Genomic DNA, 16,612 nt, shown 5'->3' with positions numbered 1-16,612 from the left:
GCCTTTCCATAATTTCAACTTTTGATAGCTTTTTTTTCCTACTTCAAGTATGGATATGTACTCTGAATGCAGCATGCCTGTAGAATATTATTTACTACTGTTCTGTCACTGCTTGTTTTGTTTAGCAATGTTTTGAAGTAATTACTCCATGCATCAAGGATATCTTTTTCACCAGTTTTCATGTCACCTTTATCATCTCTAATTCCTTTTATAGCAATGTAAAAGGAATCTTTCCTCCATTTATTATTTTATTACCCAAGACCCCCATGGAGTTAAAGACTCTTCTGGGAGGTCCTTTTATCAAACACACACACAGCTCATTATACCGTGCTTTAAGCACACTCAGATTTGCTGCAGACACCACACTCTCAGGCAAGGCATTCCAAATATTCACAACAAGGCTTGTGAATATTTGGAATGCCCCTTACCAACTTGTAGGTCTATCATATCTCCCCCTTCTTCCTCCTGCCCACCAGACTCTGCAAATTGCATTTTCTTAATCTTTCCTCATACTCGACATTCCAGAGTTTAGAAACTACCTTAGTCAGTCACCTGTGGACCCTTTCCAACATATCTTTGTCATTCTGAAAACGAGGTGACCAAATCTGGGCACAATAGTCCATGTGTGGCCTAATCAAAGCCTTATACAATGGAACAAGAATCTCTCTACTTCTAGAAGTTCATGTCCTCTGCATCATTCCCAGAAGCCTTTGTGTTGTCTTCACAATTTTGGCTATGTGCCCCTAAATATCAGATCATTATTCACTATCACCCCAAGATCTCTTATTTCCTCCACCTCCGACAATATTTCCTCACCGAGCATAAATTCTGTATCCCATTACAGAATTTATGCAACATTGAACTCTCATTGAACTTACATTTTGCAACATTGAACTCTCATCCCCATTCAAACATGCCCAAGCACTCAATTTATTTAAGTCTTCTTTTAAGGCCACAACATCTTCTCTACCCGTCATGGTTCGTCCCAACTTTGCATCATCTGGAAACAACTGAATATCTCTATCCACCAGTAGTGACTTTCCTTTTCCTGGATATCGCTTCCTCATACACAACTTGTTGATACCTATAAGATGGTTAGTCTCCATTCCAATGCACTATCAAATATCCAACCACGTCCACTGTAGTTTGACTATCAACTCGTGGTAATCTATTAAAAGCCTTTGCAAAATCTAAGTATATTACTGCATATCCTTCTCCTCTGTCCAAGGAAGCAGTTACCTTATTGTAATAAGTAAGTAGATTACTAAAACATGACCTCACTTTAGCAAATCAATGCTGCCCATCAAAGATATCATCATTGTTGTCAACCCAATTCTGGATCCTAATTCTCACAAGCTTCTATAACTTAACCACAACACCTGACACACAAATTGTCTTATAGTTTGAAGCTTGAGTTCTATCACCTCCTTTATGAAGTGGCACAATCTTGCCCTCCTTCCACCCCTTAGGAACTTGACCAAGTGCAAGACTCATATTAAAAATATATATCGAGGCCCGCAATAACTCCATTACATCTAGTTTTCTCAACTCCCCATACATCTCTTGCTCACTTAGTCTTTCTTCCCCATCATCAACTGCTCTCAATCTCTCCATGAAGTCACATTCACAAGATTGAAAGACCTTTATGAACTGCTCATTAAGTATCTCCACCACACCCTCTACAACAGCTGTCTTTATACCATTTTCTCCAGTCAATACCATCCTTCCATAATCATTCTTTCTTTTGCTGATTACATCTCGAAAGAACTCATTAGGATTCTTTTTGGCTTCATTAGTTAACTGCTGTTCATACCTCACTTTAGCTGCCCTCACTAACCAAGTCACCCTCCTTCCCTGGTCTTTGTAGTCCTCATGGAATTGGTTATTTCCACTTCTCTTATGCTGCCTCCATAATGCCCTTTTTCTCTGTATTGCATGCTTAATTATTCATCCATTTCACACCTATTTTCTGAGTTTATTGAACAGCCTCTTTTTATTTTGCCACCTTCCTGATATTTTTTTTCTATGTTCTTGCCAAAGTCTTCCCATGTAGTCCTCATGGAATTTTGTAGTCCTCATGGAATTGGTTATTTCCACTTCTCTTATGCTGCCTCCATAATGCCCTTTTTCTCTGTATTGCATGCTTAATTATTCATCCATTTCACACCTATTTTCTGAGTTTATTGAACAGCCTCTTTTTATTTTGCCACCTTCCTGATATTTTTTTTCTATGTTCTTGCCAAAGTCTTCCCATGCCTTTTATTTAGTTTTGCCCACTGTTTAGCTTTCTTACATTTGTCTCTGTATTCTCTAAGAGCACAAGCTGACTTATTCACCATTAAAAATGTTTTTATTTCTTTTCCTTCACTCCCTCTTTAACTTCTTGTGTCCACCATGGAGTTCTGATTTTTCTATCCTTGCAGACAACTTCACCACATGCATCTCTGGCTGAATCAATGTTTTCTTGAGAGCTTGCCACCGAATCTCAAAGGTTTGGTTTCTGTTCTTAAACTTTCATTTTTTCTTGAATAATATTTGTGTATTTTATTCTGCTGTTCACATCTGAGAGTGTTTCAACTTTTATTCGCTTTCATAAAATTTTATATAACTTTTATAAACTTTCTTACATGTTCTTCTTTTCAATATGAAATTCAATTTTATCTTGGACACAATGACAGATTGAGGGATTGTAGTTTGTAAAGTTTTGTGAATAGGAGGAAGAGTGGAGATATAATTTGAACATATAAATGAGGTAAAGAATTGTATCTAGGATAATGTGGAAGAAATTTTTTATAATGGGAGAAGTGTGATGAATATGAGGACATACCTGGAAGCTTTGTAAGGAGATCATAAACAGCAGTATAAGGAGCAGGTTCTTTTAATAGAGTGGTTAGTGAATACAATGCATTACCTGACATTCTGGAGAATGCAGATACATGGATGTAGTTTTGATTTTTTTTTTTTTTTTTTTTTTTTTTTTTTTTTTTTTTTTTTTGTGTGTGTGTAACAGTATTTGCTTCCTGCAAATGAGTCTTTTGACTCATTGAAGTCTGGTGTTAATAATAATATCGTAATCATAAGTTTCTTAATATGTATCTTGAAGGAATGTACAAGAAAGGAAGGTAATACCAATACATGAGAATCTTTTATTTAACATGTTTGCTGCCAAGCTCCTCGGGCTTAGTTTGTTACTGCACAGCAAGCACTTTCACTTCTTTGAGGTCAGTATGAGTAATCTTGTAGCTGGCTTATCAGATAGAATTTTGTTTCATACACCAGCTACGAGTAATCTCGTATCCCCCCCCCACACCACCACCTATATGTTACATGCGCTGATGACTGTGTAACTTGAGTCTTGAAAGCATTTGATCTTTCTGATCAAATGCTTTCTTACTATTCTGCCTTACTAAAGACAGTTAGATGGCCAAAGAAATTGGCAATATGCGTTTTTGATATATACATTCAAAATGTGCATAAATTTTATAATATAGTTACTGGAAATGCAATGACTGCGTTAAAATTTAACGCAATGACTACATTATTGCGTTAAATATTGTTTGAATGGATGAGCTTTCAACATTACAGAATATCGGCAGGATTCAGGATCTACATTATCAGGACCTACAAACAATGATGGGAAACTCTTTATTATTGTCTTGTATGCCAGGAAAAACCACCATCGTGCGTGGAAAATTGTTTTAAAGTGTATCATTCATAATTTGATTTACAAATTACGGGTTATACTACAGGTTAATGCATGCTCTCGTGCTTGGCATAGGAGGTGGGTAATCAACATAAGAGTATGTTTGAAGTTGGCTTGTGAGGCTCATATATAATGTACTATACTTTTGCTGGAATTATTTTCCTTCTACCAATCCCTCGATACGTGCTCTCCGCTTTACTCACAAGCCAAGGGTCCAGATTCAGGTGCTTGCACTACAGATTAACTCGTGCTTGGCATAGGAGGTTGGTAATCGACACAAGTATATTCGTAGTTGGCTTGTGAGGCTGATGAGCTGCCAACTATGAGTATATTCGTAGTTAGCAGCGAACATGTTAACAGACATGCACACTATCTACTGTGCCTACAGATCACCATGATCCCAGGGGGGGAGAACTTCTTTATCTACAAAAGAATCCAAATTTAGTAAAATTGCTTGTATCTTGGATGTAAGTAAAATTTGAAGTCATGAATGTAGAAGATATGGACAATGACTATCACAATTTCCTAAAGATCCTAAAACAAAATTGGAAGTCAGTGAATCTGCCAAACAAATAATTTGCTATCCTATAGTAGAACTTAACTGTTACGGGTTCCACCAACATATTCAAATCAACCTGCTGTTGTATAAGGCATTGTGTTTTTGCCTGCTGGAGAATTTGGAACCTGGTGCAGATCTTAAATTTGTAGTATTCTCACAAGGTATGGAACTTATCTTTAATGACTTGACTGTGAATGGATCTGCCCATGTATGAATCTATCTTGGTGGTCAACCATATACCCATTCCAGTAGGATCCCACAAACATAAAAGGTTATTACTCTCTACCTGTCAGTAGGTTCTCTTAGCTTGCCTGGCTAGCTGAATAGGTAGAATATTCTCTCTAGGCTGTAGGTACATTTGAGTATCTGGAAATGGATTATCTAATCTTAGTCCATCTATGGCACTGAAATATTTTTAGTTTTCAACTCTTTCATAAGTAGGACTTGCATTTAAAAAAACAAAAAAAACACGTAGTGCAGATATCTGAGAAAGAATAATCTCATATTGCAGTTACCATCCTATACTTGATATGGCATATTTAAATAACCACAAGATTGTAGGGTGCATATTATTATTATATGAGCATCTCCATGGAGTCAGAAGACTTGCTGTGGAAGATCTACATTAACTGTTATTCACACAATATCTATCGTACTTATCCTTAAACTTATTCACCGTTGGACACTAGCAATCTATTCCATTCATTCACTACTTCCAAACAAATTACTCTTATAAGCTTTCAGAGGTGTATTTGTCATGTATTAAAAATTGTTTTGCTTCAATCTTATAGAACCCTTTCAGAAACTTAAGTAGCTTTTAAGTATCTTCCATCTCTGCTCTTTTCCATTCGTCAACTAGACTTGGCAACCCATACACCTTCAATCTATACTCAGAGAGCTTTCCACAGACCTGTCACCAGCTTGTTCTCTTCTCTGGATCTTCTCCATCACCACCTGATCCCCAAGAAAACCAGATCAAGTCTGTGCACAGTAATCAAGATGCAGCTGAATCATAGCCATATAAAGAGGAATAATAAATTCTCCTTACTTTACTTGTCAATGCACTCTTCAGCATCCAAGTAATCTTTTGAGCTATTTTGCCAACTTTTGCAATATGCCCCTGAACTTAAACCCTGTCCACCATTGCTCTGAAATCTCTGGTCTCATAAATTTTTCACAATCCGGCACCATCGTGTGTAATATACAACATCTAATCTGTTCCTATAGAAGTGCATAACCTTTCATTTTGCAACATTAAATCGACAACCATTATCCTTTGCCTACACTTCCAAGTGTTTAAATTATCTTTATTAACTATTAATCTCCCATAAGCAAACAGAATAGCTCCTCCTTAAATCTTTCCCTATATCATTAATACACAAATTAGAGTAGTGGCCCAAGTACAGAATCCTGAGGCACTCCACTAGTCACCCTAATTCTCCTTGATTTCCCTCCACCATACACTGCTCTGTCTGTCTATCCCCCCCCCCATCCCATCCATGCTATGAGATCATATCCATTGCCATTTGTTGTATGAAATAGTTTTACATGAACTATTCTGTCAAATACTTTCGCAAAGTAATAGTAGTATCATGGTGTATCATTTCCCTAACTAATTATGCTGTCACTGTTTTATTAAATATGACTAAATTACTGAAGCAGGACCTACCTTTTAAAACTGTGCTGCCCACCGTAGTTTCAGTTCCTGCGTATTCCTTATAAAATTTTAGTAACACTGGCTTATCTCAGGGAAAAAGAATTTGTGCACAATTATATTTTATTTAAACACTAATAAATATTTAGGCATTTATTTTTAACATTTGTATTATAATAAATTAAACATGCGAAACATTTTTTTAAAATATTAAATACATTTTAGTTATATTCATCCAACATACATACAGTAGAAACATAATTTATGAAATTTAAACTTTCAATAATAAAAATAAGTTTAGCTAGATGAAAATTTAGTGGAGTGTGGTTTTACCTCTGAATTTAAGCTTTTAATGAAAATAGTTCTAACTACATGGTTGAAAGCATGATTGTGCATCTACCAGATGCAATCTCTGACAGAGGTCAGTCAGTACTATCCAAAATACATTATTTAAAATTGTTTAAAACTTGCATTAATTTTTTTGCTATTTACAAATTATCTGTGACAGAAATATATAAGTAAAAAAAGTAATCAAAATTAAAATTAAAAAAAATCCCTGTACCCCCTAAAGATGTTTGAATACATCTGGTGGTATGTGTACCACACTTTGGGGAACTGCCATAGAGAATATAATGATACCAAGAAATTATATGCTTGGTTTAATCCCTTATCGAAGTGTAAGCAAACAAAGTTTTTGGCTGAAGTATTTTCAGGACTGGGGCAACTCATATAGAAGCTGATGAATTCACATCACTTACCTTATTGCATAATGCAAAGCACATATCCTTATGGGTATGTATAATGCCTATGCATTAAGGGAAGGATCACTACACAGACCAATTTTGACCTTTATTGAGGTCTCATCAGTGGGAGCCAGACCCAGAGTATAACCAAGTGGGAAAACTTCCAACAACTATCTCTAATCCAGAGTATTTTAATAATAAGGTGCGACACCCGTTGACTACTCATATAAGAAATTATAACTTCACCGTTACTTCAGCCTTAGTATCACCTCTGGGTCTGACTCCCACTGATGAGACTTCAATAAGGGTTGAAACTTGTCTCGGTAGTGATCCTTCCCTTAATGCATAGCATTATACATACCCGTAAGGATATATGCTTTGCATTATGGAATACTAAGGCAAGTGATGTGAAGTCATCAGCATCTATATAAGAGTTGTCCCAGTCCTGAAAATACTTAAAGTACAAACTTTGTTTGCTTATACTTGGATAAAGGATTAAACCAAGTATATAATTTCTTAGTATCTTTAATTTATAGTATAACCAAGTGGAAAAACTGCCATAGAGAATCTTATTCCTATTCACATTTTCCTGAATTCTATTTTAAATGAATGTTTACAATACCATAACGACCACACCCAAGATGCTAATTGATCTGTAATTTGCTACTTCTGCAGCCACCTTCATGTAATGAAACTAACTTACCTTCCTTCCACTGCCTTTTTACCTTGTGAGGGCTGAGACTTAGTCAGTTTCTCTAAGTTCTCTCACATTCTTGAAGCACATGGGCTGACATACATCTAATCTCACAGTTGTATTCACACTGATATTTCTAAATATGCTAAGTACCTTTGGTTCATCTATCTCAGTTTTCACATCAGTCTACTGCATCGGTAAATTCAGAATGTCCACCTGGATGAGACACCTTTACATAGTGATCACTTAGTAAATCAACTATTTTTTCTGTTTCTGTGATTAATGCCTTAATGCACAGAAAGATATGTTATTGTTTCATTATGGTTCCAAGTTGATCTGGTCTCATGAATTACTGCATACAGATTTGGCCACCTGGTTTTCATAGTGAGGAGGATGTGTTGGAAAAGGTCTAGAGAAGATTCATGATGGTAGTAACTAGTCTTTGGAATGTGGATGTAGATTGAGAGAATGCAATTTGTAAAGCCTTGTGAATAGGAGGAGAGGGGAATATGATTGAGATATAAGTTGGTTGTGGGTTGTTAACAGGATGTTTGTAGAATAGAAAAGGGGTAGAACAAGAGGCAATCCCTTGAAACTGTACAAGGTGGGTATGATGAGGTTCTTTGCATGGAAGAGTGGTTGTTGAGTGTAATGCATTGTGTAATTTTATGTAATGCCTGAGTGTGGTGAATGCAATGAATGAGTTTAAGGCATGGTTTGAGTTTTGTGTGTGATATTTGGTACCTTCTGTGATCAATATTTGACTCTATGGAATCTGGTGTTATAAATTGTAATGAGAAGCCAATGCTTATTCCCCCCCCCCCTCTAGGGTATTTTATCTCATTTATATCGAAATTAGTGATTTTTTTTGTGTTTATGTTGTATTGAGAAAATTATAAGAGTCTTATAATTGTGTTGCAATGAAATTAGATTTTTTTTCATATGAGGTATTATTATTATTCAGGCCTCCATGGAGTCAAAAGACTCATCGTGGGAGCCCCCCCAAGAAACACAAAGTTTATCATACCACTCCTTAAACTCATTCACCGTTCTCGCTCTCACTACTCCATCAGGCAATGCATTCCACAGTTCAACCACCCTCCATGCAAAGAAACCACTCCTCACCCTCTTGCTCACAGTTTCCTTTCGTAACTTCCAGGGATGTATAGCACAGCTTTATTTAGAAAAATCACTAAAGACTTCTTTTTTTGTCTCTTGACTGCTAACAGTAGAAAGCTTTTATCATGGGGGGGGAAGGAAATGGTAATCATCTTTGCTCTGAGGTTTGCTCTTCGAACACTGATTTTTACTGAGTTCTCTACCTAGTTACATTAGTTACTTACAAACAAAATAAGCAATTGCTGTTTGAGACTTTTTTTTGTTCTTTCTGGATCAGAAGATTCTTTACTTCTTTTCTGAACCAGCCTCTGAAATTTACTGTGTAAGAAGTATGAATTCCTTGGGGGGAAAAAAGGAAAATGGTAATCAGTAATAAGTGGGGATGATTGTAGTAAAAAAAAAAAAAAAAAAAAAAAAGTCTCCACATAGCTTCTGGGCTAAATTTCCAATAATATCTTGTAAGATTAATGTAACCATTTGTTCCTGTTTTTCTTACATTTTCAAAATATATGTATCTTTCAGATAAGTGGAGAATACTAACTAGGATTTGTTTCAACTTGCTATTCTCTTTGAGCGATTGAATTTTTTTTGGCTTGACTGAGTGGTTCAATAAGTCACGTGTGTTTGAACTTGCAAAGTTATATTTGCTGTAGGTCATGGGATATCTATTCTAGGTTGAACCTTAGAGGAGAAAGAGTTGCATGTCAGATACAGCTCATTGATCATCACATATCTCTAGTCACATCACGTGGTCATTGAAGATTAGCCAGAATTTTGATTTGTTGGATGCCCTTGTGTCATTAGGCATTAGTCTAAAATCTGTATCCTTGATAACATTTTTAGTTTCTGTATGATAACAGAAACCCAACTGCAAGTAGATTGCTTATATAGTTCACAGTACATTGTTCCCACTGAAACAGGCACTTCAGAATCTTTAAAAATATTTAAACTCTACTATAGCCAGCCTATCCTCGTTCATTCAGTATCCAGGTAGATACCTAACAGGGTGCACCACGAGAAGGTGAAGATTGGGCATTAAGTCAGAAGACCTGGTCAGTTTACCGCATTCCTTTACTCTTGCACTTACATGAACAATTTAATTCTAATCATTCATCTGTATTTTGGGATAAATTGCTCTTGTTGTAGGCTCTTTTCTTCAATGCAAGAAAAAATGCAAACAGTGTATTCATTAGCACACCTGCTGCTGCTCCTACAATCAAAAGTGCCCCAGTTATCAACAAAGATAAACTCAAGCCAACCCCCCCCCCCTTTACTAACTTGTAGGTCTCTATCATATCATCCCTCTTCCTCCTACCCACTAGACTCTGTAAATTGCATCTTCTCAACCTTTCCTCATATTCAACATTTCTGAGATCAGAAATTACCTTTGTCAGTTGCCTCTGGACCCTTTCCAACATCTCTTCGTCCTTTTGAAACTACTTCCAGGGATGACCAAATCTGTGCACAGTAGTCCATGTGTGGTCTAATCAGAGCCTTATACAATTGTTGTCCTCGCAATATTGGCAATGTGTCCCTTAAATTTCAGATCATTATCCACTATTACCACAAGATCTACTTCCTCCACATCCAACAATATATCCTTACCAAGCATAAATTCTTTATCCAATCTTTGTTTCTCAAATTTTAAAACCTTACATTTGCAACATTGAGCTGATATTCCCATTCCTGTGCCCAATCTATTTAATCTTCAATTTAAGTCTTCTTGTAAGGCCACATCTTCTCTACTCTTAATAGTTTGTCCCAACTTTGCATTCTGTAAACATCTGTATATCCCCATCCAAATCTTACCCCATATCACATACATGTCAAACAGCAATGGCTCTATCCCTTAAGCTGCATTGATTTCCTTTACAGCTAACTCCTCATTCCATGCTACACCTGTAAGCTGTCTCCTGAGCTACTCATAATCGCCATCCTTGTAGTTCCACACATACCCTTTCTCACAGAGGTCTGCACGCTGCTGACAACTACCCAGGTAATCACTCCATGGTCACTCACCACCTGGAGGGTGATTTGACACCTGATTTTTAATTACATTCTTTGATGAGATGATCAAATCCAAGACTCTCAATCCTCTGTTACATATTGCCTGATGTAGTTGTATCTCAAAAACTTGAGAAACTCATTTTCTTTACTTCCAGTTGCTATCTCATCTGTTATACACACAGTTTATCGTGGCATGTCTTAAATATGTTCACTGTCTCTGCACTTACCACACTTTTGGGCAATGCATTCCAATCATCGCCACTCTCCTTGCAAAAAACGTGCCCCCCCCCACACACACACTCACACTTTCCTTATACAACTTCCAGGGATGACCTCTTGTTCTTCACCCATTCTATGAAAAATCTCCCCAACATTAATCTGGTAATAACAGTTTATATGGCTCAATCATATCCCATCTCCTCCTATCCACCAATTTCTTCAAATTGCATTTTATCAATCCGTCTTTGTATGCAACATTTCAGAGACTAGAAACCACCTTTTCCAATAAATCTTCATCTTTTTGAAAACCAGGTGACCAAATCTGCACACAATAAACCATATGTGACCTGATCAAAGCCTTATACAAGGGAACCATAACATCCTTACTTATACAAATCAGTGCCCTCTTCCCAACTTTGCCTCATCTGCAAGCAACTGCATTTAAACCTATCCAAATATCATTTACATACAAATTAAACAGCAACAACCCCAAAACAGACCCTTGGGGTACACCACTAGTAACTTTCCTCTTCTGGGATATCCCTCCTCTATAGATAACTCAATGATACATATCAGATGGCCACTCTCCAATCCAGTAAAGTAATATACTGTTCAGCCACACTCATTCCAATTTAACTACCAGCTTGTCATGTGACAATTTATCAAATGACTTTGCAAAATCTCAATATACTACTATATATGCAACACAATTATCCAATGTATTTTTCACTTTATTATAAAAAAGTAAGCAGATTGCTAAAGCATGATCTTTAACAAATCCATGCTGCTGCCAAAGAGTATTTTTCTGTTGTCAATTTAATTCTGAATCTTGGTCCTAACTAACTTCTCTAACACCTTTAACCAGACACACAGAGTGGTTTCTAATTCAAAGCCCTACTCTTTTCACCTCCCTTATGAATTGGAACAATTTTATCCTCTTTCCACTCCTCTGGAATTTGACCCAGTGCAATACTCATATTGACAAGATATGTAAAAGCTGTTCTTAACTCTCCAGAACATTCCCTCAAAACACATGGTGAAATAGCATCAAGTCCCACAGCTTTATTCACATCATGTAGTTTACCAAACATGTTGCAAACTATTCATTGGTTTACCAACATTTACATTTATACAATATATAGTTTTTCCTTGCTTTTATATAAGTAGTGATAGGTGTCTTTCATCACTTGTAGATAAATTCTTTACAAACTTAAGTGGGTGAAATAATTGATAATTTCATATGTTGAAAACTACTTATGTGCACCATTTTTATGTTTACTATGCATTTCAGTTTAGCATCTCATGTACATCTCTATTTTACAGATACCAGGCTCCGTTGTAAACCAACAGATTATGTATGTAGTGATGGCGTTTGCCTAAATCAAACTTTAAAATGTAATGGAATAGCTGACTGTCATGATGCTGGAGATGAACTAATCTGTAGTGAGTATTTGACACGTTAAGACATTAACTATTTAATAATAGTTCTATTTAATATATTAAATTAATATTATATATTGGTAATTCTATTTAATTACTATTTAATAATAGAAATAATTCATATTTTTTGAAGATAAGTGACCTTAATTTGAATAAAGAACATTTATTACATGAGAACCTTCATAAATTTAGAAGACTCATTACATGACTCTTACGATATTCGCTACAAGGATCTGTTTAAAAGTTGTAATAATCATAAAATTATGATTATTACAACATCACACACCAAAAACTGTCATCAGTTTATTAAGTACTGCAGTTTTCATTACTTGGAGACTTATCCTAAGTTAAATATCAATGATCAACCATGTAACTCTTGAATGTTTCATTCTTGTTGATGATTAGAGAAGAAAACATGTCAAGGAATAATAATTAACTAAATTTAACTTGTATTATGCGGTGCTTAAGGGTCAAAGCTGTATAGCTGAGAGGAGACCTCCACATAGCCTTTAAAGGAATGCGGTGAACCGACCAGGTCTTCTGACTTAATGCCCAATCTTCACCTTCTCGTGGTGCACCCTGTTAGGTATCTACCTGGATACTGAATGAATGAGGATGGGCTGGCAATTTGGGATTTAGTCAGCCAAATTGTATTCTTATTGGCTTAAACCAAAATATAAAATGATGGTACAACATGACAGAATTTCATTCTGGCTGGTGTGTCACCCCATTAAACAAGGCCCCCTGTTGTTTTCGCCAGGGAATCAGGACAAGCAGCGAAAAGACAGCTACTTGAACAAATCCTAAAGCACACTCCAACTCAACATCATCAGAGTTCAAGATTGGTACTATCAACATAAGAAGCCTGAATGGCAAAGAAATGGAGCTAGCTGAGGAATTAGCTAAGTACCAGATCAACATAATAGGGGAGACTGAAAACAAAAAAGACAAACTGGTGAGATTTTTCTGAGCAATAACTACAAAATGTTATATTCAGGCAATGACAATCAAGGAAAAGGAATAGCCATAGTATTCAACACTAAATACGAGGCTAATTTTCTTGAATAGCAGGCAGTCTCAAGTAGAGTGATGTGAGCAAATATCAGAATGGAAAACTAGACAATGAGACTTACTTGTGCCTATGGTCCCACAGAAGGTTCTACTAAGGTAAAAGTGGAGGAATTTTTTAAGGCTTTAGAGAAAGTAACTGACACAATGAAAGAGGAAAACTTGGTTCTTGTTGGGAATCTAAATAGCAGAATTCACGACTTATTTTTCACGGTATTAACAACACCAACCACACTTTTATCACGTTTTATTAACGCTTATATTTCGCTGATTTTCAACTCGACATCAACAGAGCACAACACACTTGTATACGTGAGTGAGTGAAATAATATAATTGCAAAAGACAAAAGATCTAAAGTCCTATTTTTGGTGACCTCTAATGCAAGGGGGGGGGGGGGAAGCAGCTATCCAGGAGTTTTTCTTAGGATAACCGTCTCCCAAATTTTTGGCAAATTAATGCAACCCTATTTGTTAAGGTTGGGAGAATTCTTCAAAGCCATTGCTGACTCGAAAAATAATCTTTCAGATCTATAACGACTCCTAAATAGCACATTAATTTTCCTCCATCTAATCCTGTGTGAAGAAGTGTCCAAAGCGTGGTCTGCCAGTCCTGACTTGCCATAGTAATATTAGCGAATGTATCTTTCATGTTCTTCCAGGCGGATGTTCACTGATCGTCTTGTTTTCCCATAATAGGCCAAGTTGCAGTCACAAGGAACCTCATACACTCCTGGGTGGGCTAAAGGATGAAGTTTATCCTTAGGCGAGCGAATCTGAGTTGCCAGCTTGATGTGAGGTTTTGAAAGTGGTGCAAAGGCCATGTTTCAACAATACTTTGGCTATCTTTTCCGATGTACCTCTGATATATAGGGAATAGAAATGGTCATGTTGTATTCTTGTGTATTAGGGGAGGGCAGAGTAATGGGCCTATGTAGTATTTTATCTGTTTTGTAGAGATTGTAGCCATTGGCTAAGAATGTATGGTGCAGGTATTGGAGTTCAGTGGTCAGAGCTGTATCATTAGAACAAATGGCTCTGTGTGTAAGTGTTTTTAAAATGCCGTACTGTTGGACTGGATGATGATGTGATTGTTTATGTAGATCTTCCTGTGTGTGTGTAGGCTTTCTGTAAATAGAAAAAGATAGTGATCCATCTGAAAGGTGGGTAACTAATGTGTCAAGAAATGGTAAACAATTATTTGATTCGTTTTCTATTGTGAAGTGAATTTTGGGGTGTTGGCTGTTTAGGGTTGGTGACAAATGCATCCAAAGCGTCTTGTCCATGGGGCCAGATGGCAAACACATCATCTACATAGCGTAGCCACAAGTGTGGTTACGTTTTGTTAAATTTGTGGTTAAATTTGCTAATGGGGGAGAGAGGGGGGAACCGATAGCAGTACCATTAATCTGTTTGTAGAACTTTCCTCCCCATGTAAAGTAACCTGCATTCATGGTAAATTGAAATAATTCAAAAATATCAGGGGGAAATTTAGACTCGATTAAATCAAAAGTGTCTATAAGTGGTACATTGGTAAATAAGGAGGTGACATCGAAACTAACCATTATGTCTGAATCTTTTAGGATTAGATTTTTAACCAATGTTTTGAAATGGACTGAATTTTTTACAAAAGTAGAGGAATTGCCAGTAAGGGGGCAAGCTACTTGGCTAAATGCCTGGCCAGTTTATGTGGGACTATCTATGCTATCAACTATGGGGCATAGGCGGATATTAGTTTTGTGGATTTTTGGTAATCCATAAACACGGGGTGGTTTAACATGAATTGGTTTTATTTTCCTGATGATTTCTTTGGGCCATGATGTCACTTTTTTTAGTAATTTTCGGACTTTTTTCTTTTGAGACATTACAGAGTCTCGATGTATAATTTGATATGTGGAACTGTCACATATGAGATCTTGCATTTTTCTTTTATACTCTTCTTGATTCATGATAACGATAACTGTTGCATTTCCTTTATCGGCTTTTGTAATAATATTTTTATTATTATATAACTTTTTTAGGGCAGTTATTTGCTTATGTGGCATATTTTTTGTTAGAGGACCAAAAATAGGACTTTAGATCTTTTGTCTTTTGCAATTATATTGTTTCACTCACTCACTGTTGCATATACAAGTGTATTGTGCTCTGATGATGCTGAGTTGAAAATCAGCGAAATATAAGCGTTAATAAAACATTTTTGTGATAAAAGTGTGTGTGGTGGTGTTAATACCGTGAAAAATAAGTCATGAATAACCATCAACACCTAAGCTTATCTGTTAGATTAAATAGCAGAATAGCAAATGATTGTCAGACATACAAAAATATTTTGGGAAAAGAGCAAAGCTAATAATAATGGCAAATACCTGTTGGATTTCTGCTCAGGATATGGACTGGTTATTATTAACACAATGTTTCAACATAAAAAATATGCAAAAATTCACATGGAGAGAAGAGGTAAGGAATAAGAAAAGTCTCATTGACTATGTTATTGTTGATAGTGATGTTTTCACTGATGCAGGACACCAGAGTGTAGAGAGGATTTGAAATTGGAAGTGATCATTATTTAGTCTTGAGCAGGATAAATTTGAATTTCATATTGAAAAGAACACATAAGAAAGTTTTAAAGTGAATAAAAGTTGAGCAGTTTTTAGATGTGAACTGTAGACTAAAATACACAAACATTATTATTATTATTATTGTTCCGGGAACTCCAAGGAGTCGACAGACTCATCGAGGGAGGCCCTAACATCATGTCTGGAACAACTATTCAACAGTCACACAGTATCTATCATATCTTGCCTTGAACTCATTCACGGTCGTAGCACCCACAACAGACTCTGGAAGCTTATTCCACTCATTCACCACTCTCCAAGTAAAAAACCTACCTCTAACACCCTTGTCAACATTATATATAAGAAAATTGAAACAGTTTGAAAACAGGAACCAAACCTTGGCGATTCAGTGGCAAATCCTGAAGAAAACACTGATTCAGCCAGAGAGGCATGTGGTGAGGTTGCCTTCAATGATAGAAAAATAAGAACTCCATGATGGACACAGGAAGTTAGAGGTAGTAAAGGAAAAGAAAATATATCAAAAGTTCCTAGCAAATAAGTCAGCATGTGATCTTAGAGAATACAGAGACAAATGTAAGAAAGCTAAACACTGTAAAACTAGCTAAACAGAAGTCATGGGAAGACTTTGATAAGAATATAGAAAATAAATATCAAGGTGTCGAGATATTCTGCAGGTTCTTGAAGAAGCTCAGAAATGGAGGAAAGAGTGCTGTAAAATGAATTAAAGTTGATAAAGGTGACATGAAAACTGGAGAAAAAGATATCCTTGATGTATGGAGTAATTACTTCACAAAATTGCTAAATGAAACAAGTAGCAATAGCACAGTGGTTAAAAA

At 36.2% G+C, this 16,612-nt stretch overlaps 1 protein-coding gene across 6 annotated transcripts in view; it reads left to right on the top strand.

Moving 5' to 3' along the window:
• Window positions 1-16,612, top strand: part of LOC150109418 (basement membrane-specific heparan sulfate proteoglycan core protein-like) — a 1,783,738-nt gene that overhangs the window by 468,265 nt on the left and 1,298,861 nt on the right. For all 6 annotated transcript variants that reach the window (XM_090413063.1, XM_090413041.1, XM_090413033.1 and 3 more), the window contains one exon: window positions 12,022-12,141. In XM_090413063.1, the coding sequence (XP_090269189.1) occupies window positions 12,022-12,141 (120 nt within the window). The remainder of the gene's footprint in view (window positions 1-12,021; window positions 12,142-16,612) is intronic.

This window comes from Typopeltis vanoorti, chromosome 2, assembly GCF_054136105.1.
Source record: "Typopeltis vanoorti isolate ZY-2024b chromosome 2, IOZ_Tvanoo_1.0, whole genome shotgun sequence".
NCBI classification, from domain to species: Eukaryota; Metazoa; Arthropoda; class Arachnida; order Uropygi; family Thelyphonidae; genus Typopeltis; species Typopeltis vanoorti.
The sequence above is the reverse complement of the archived record's forward strand: the minus strand, read 5'-3'. Positions and strand labels throughout refer to the sequence as shown.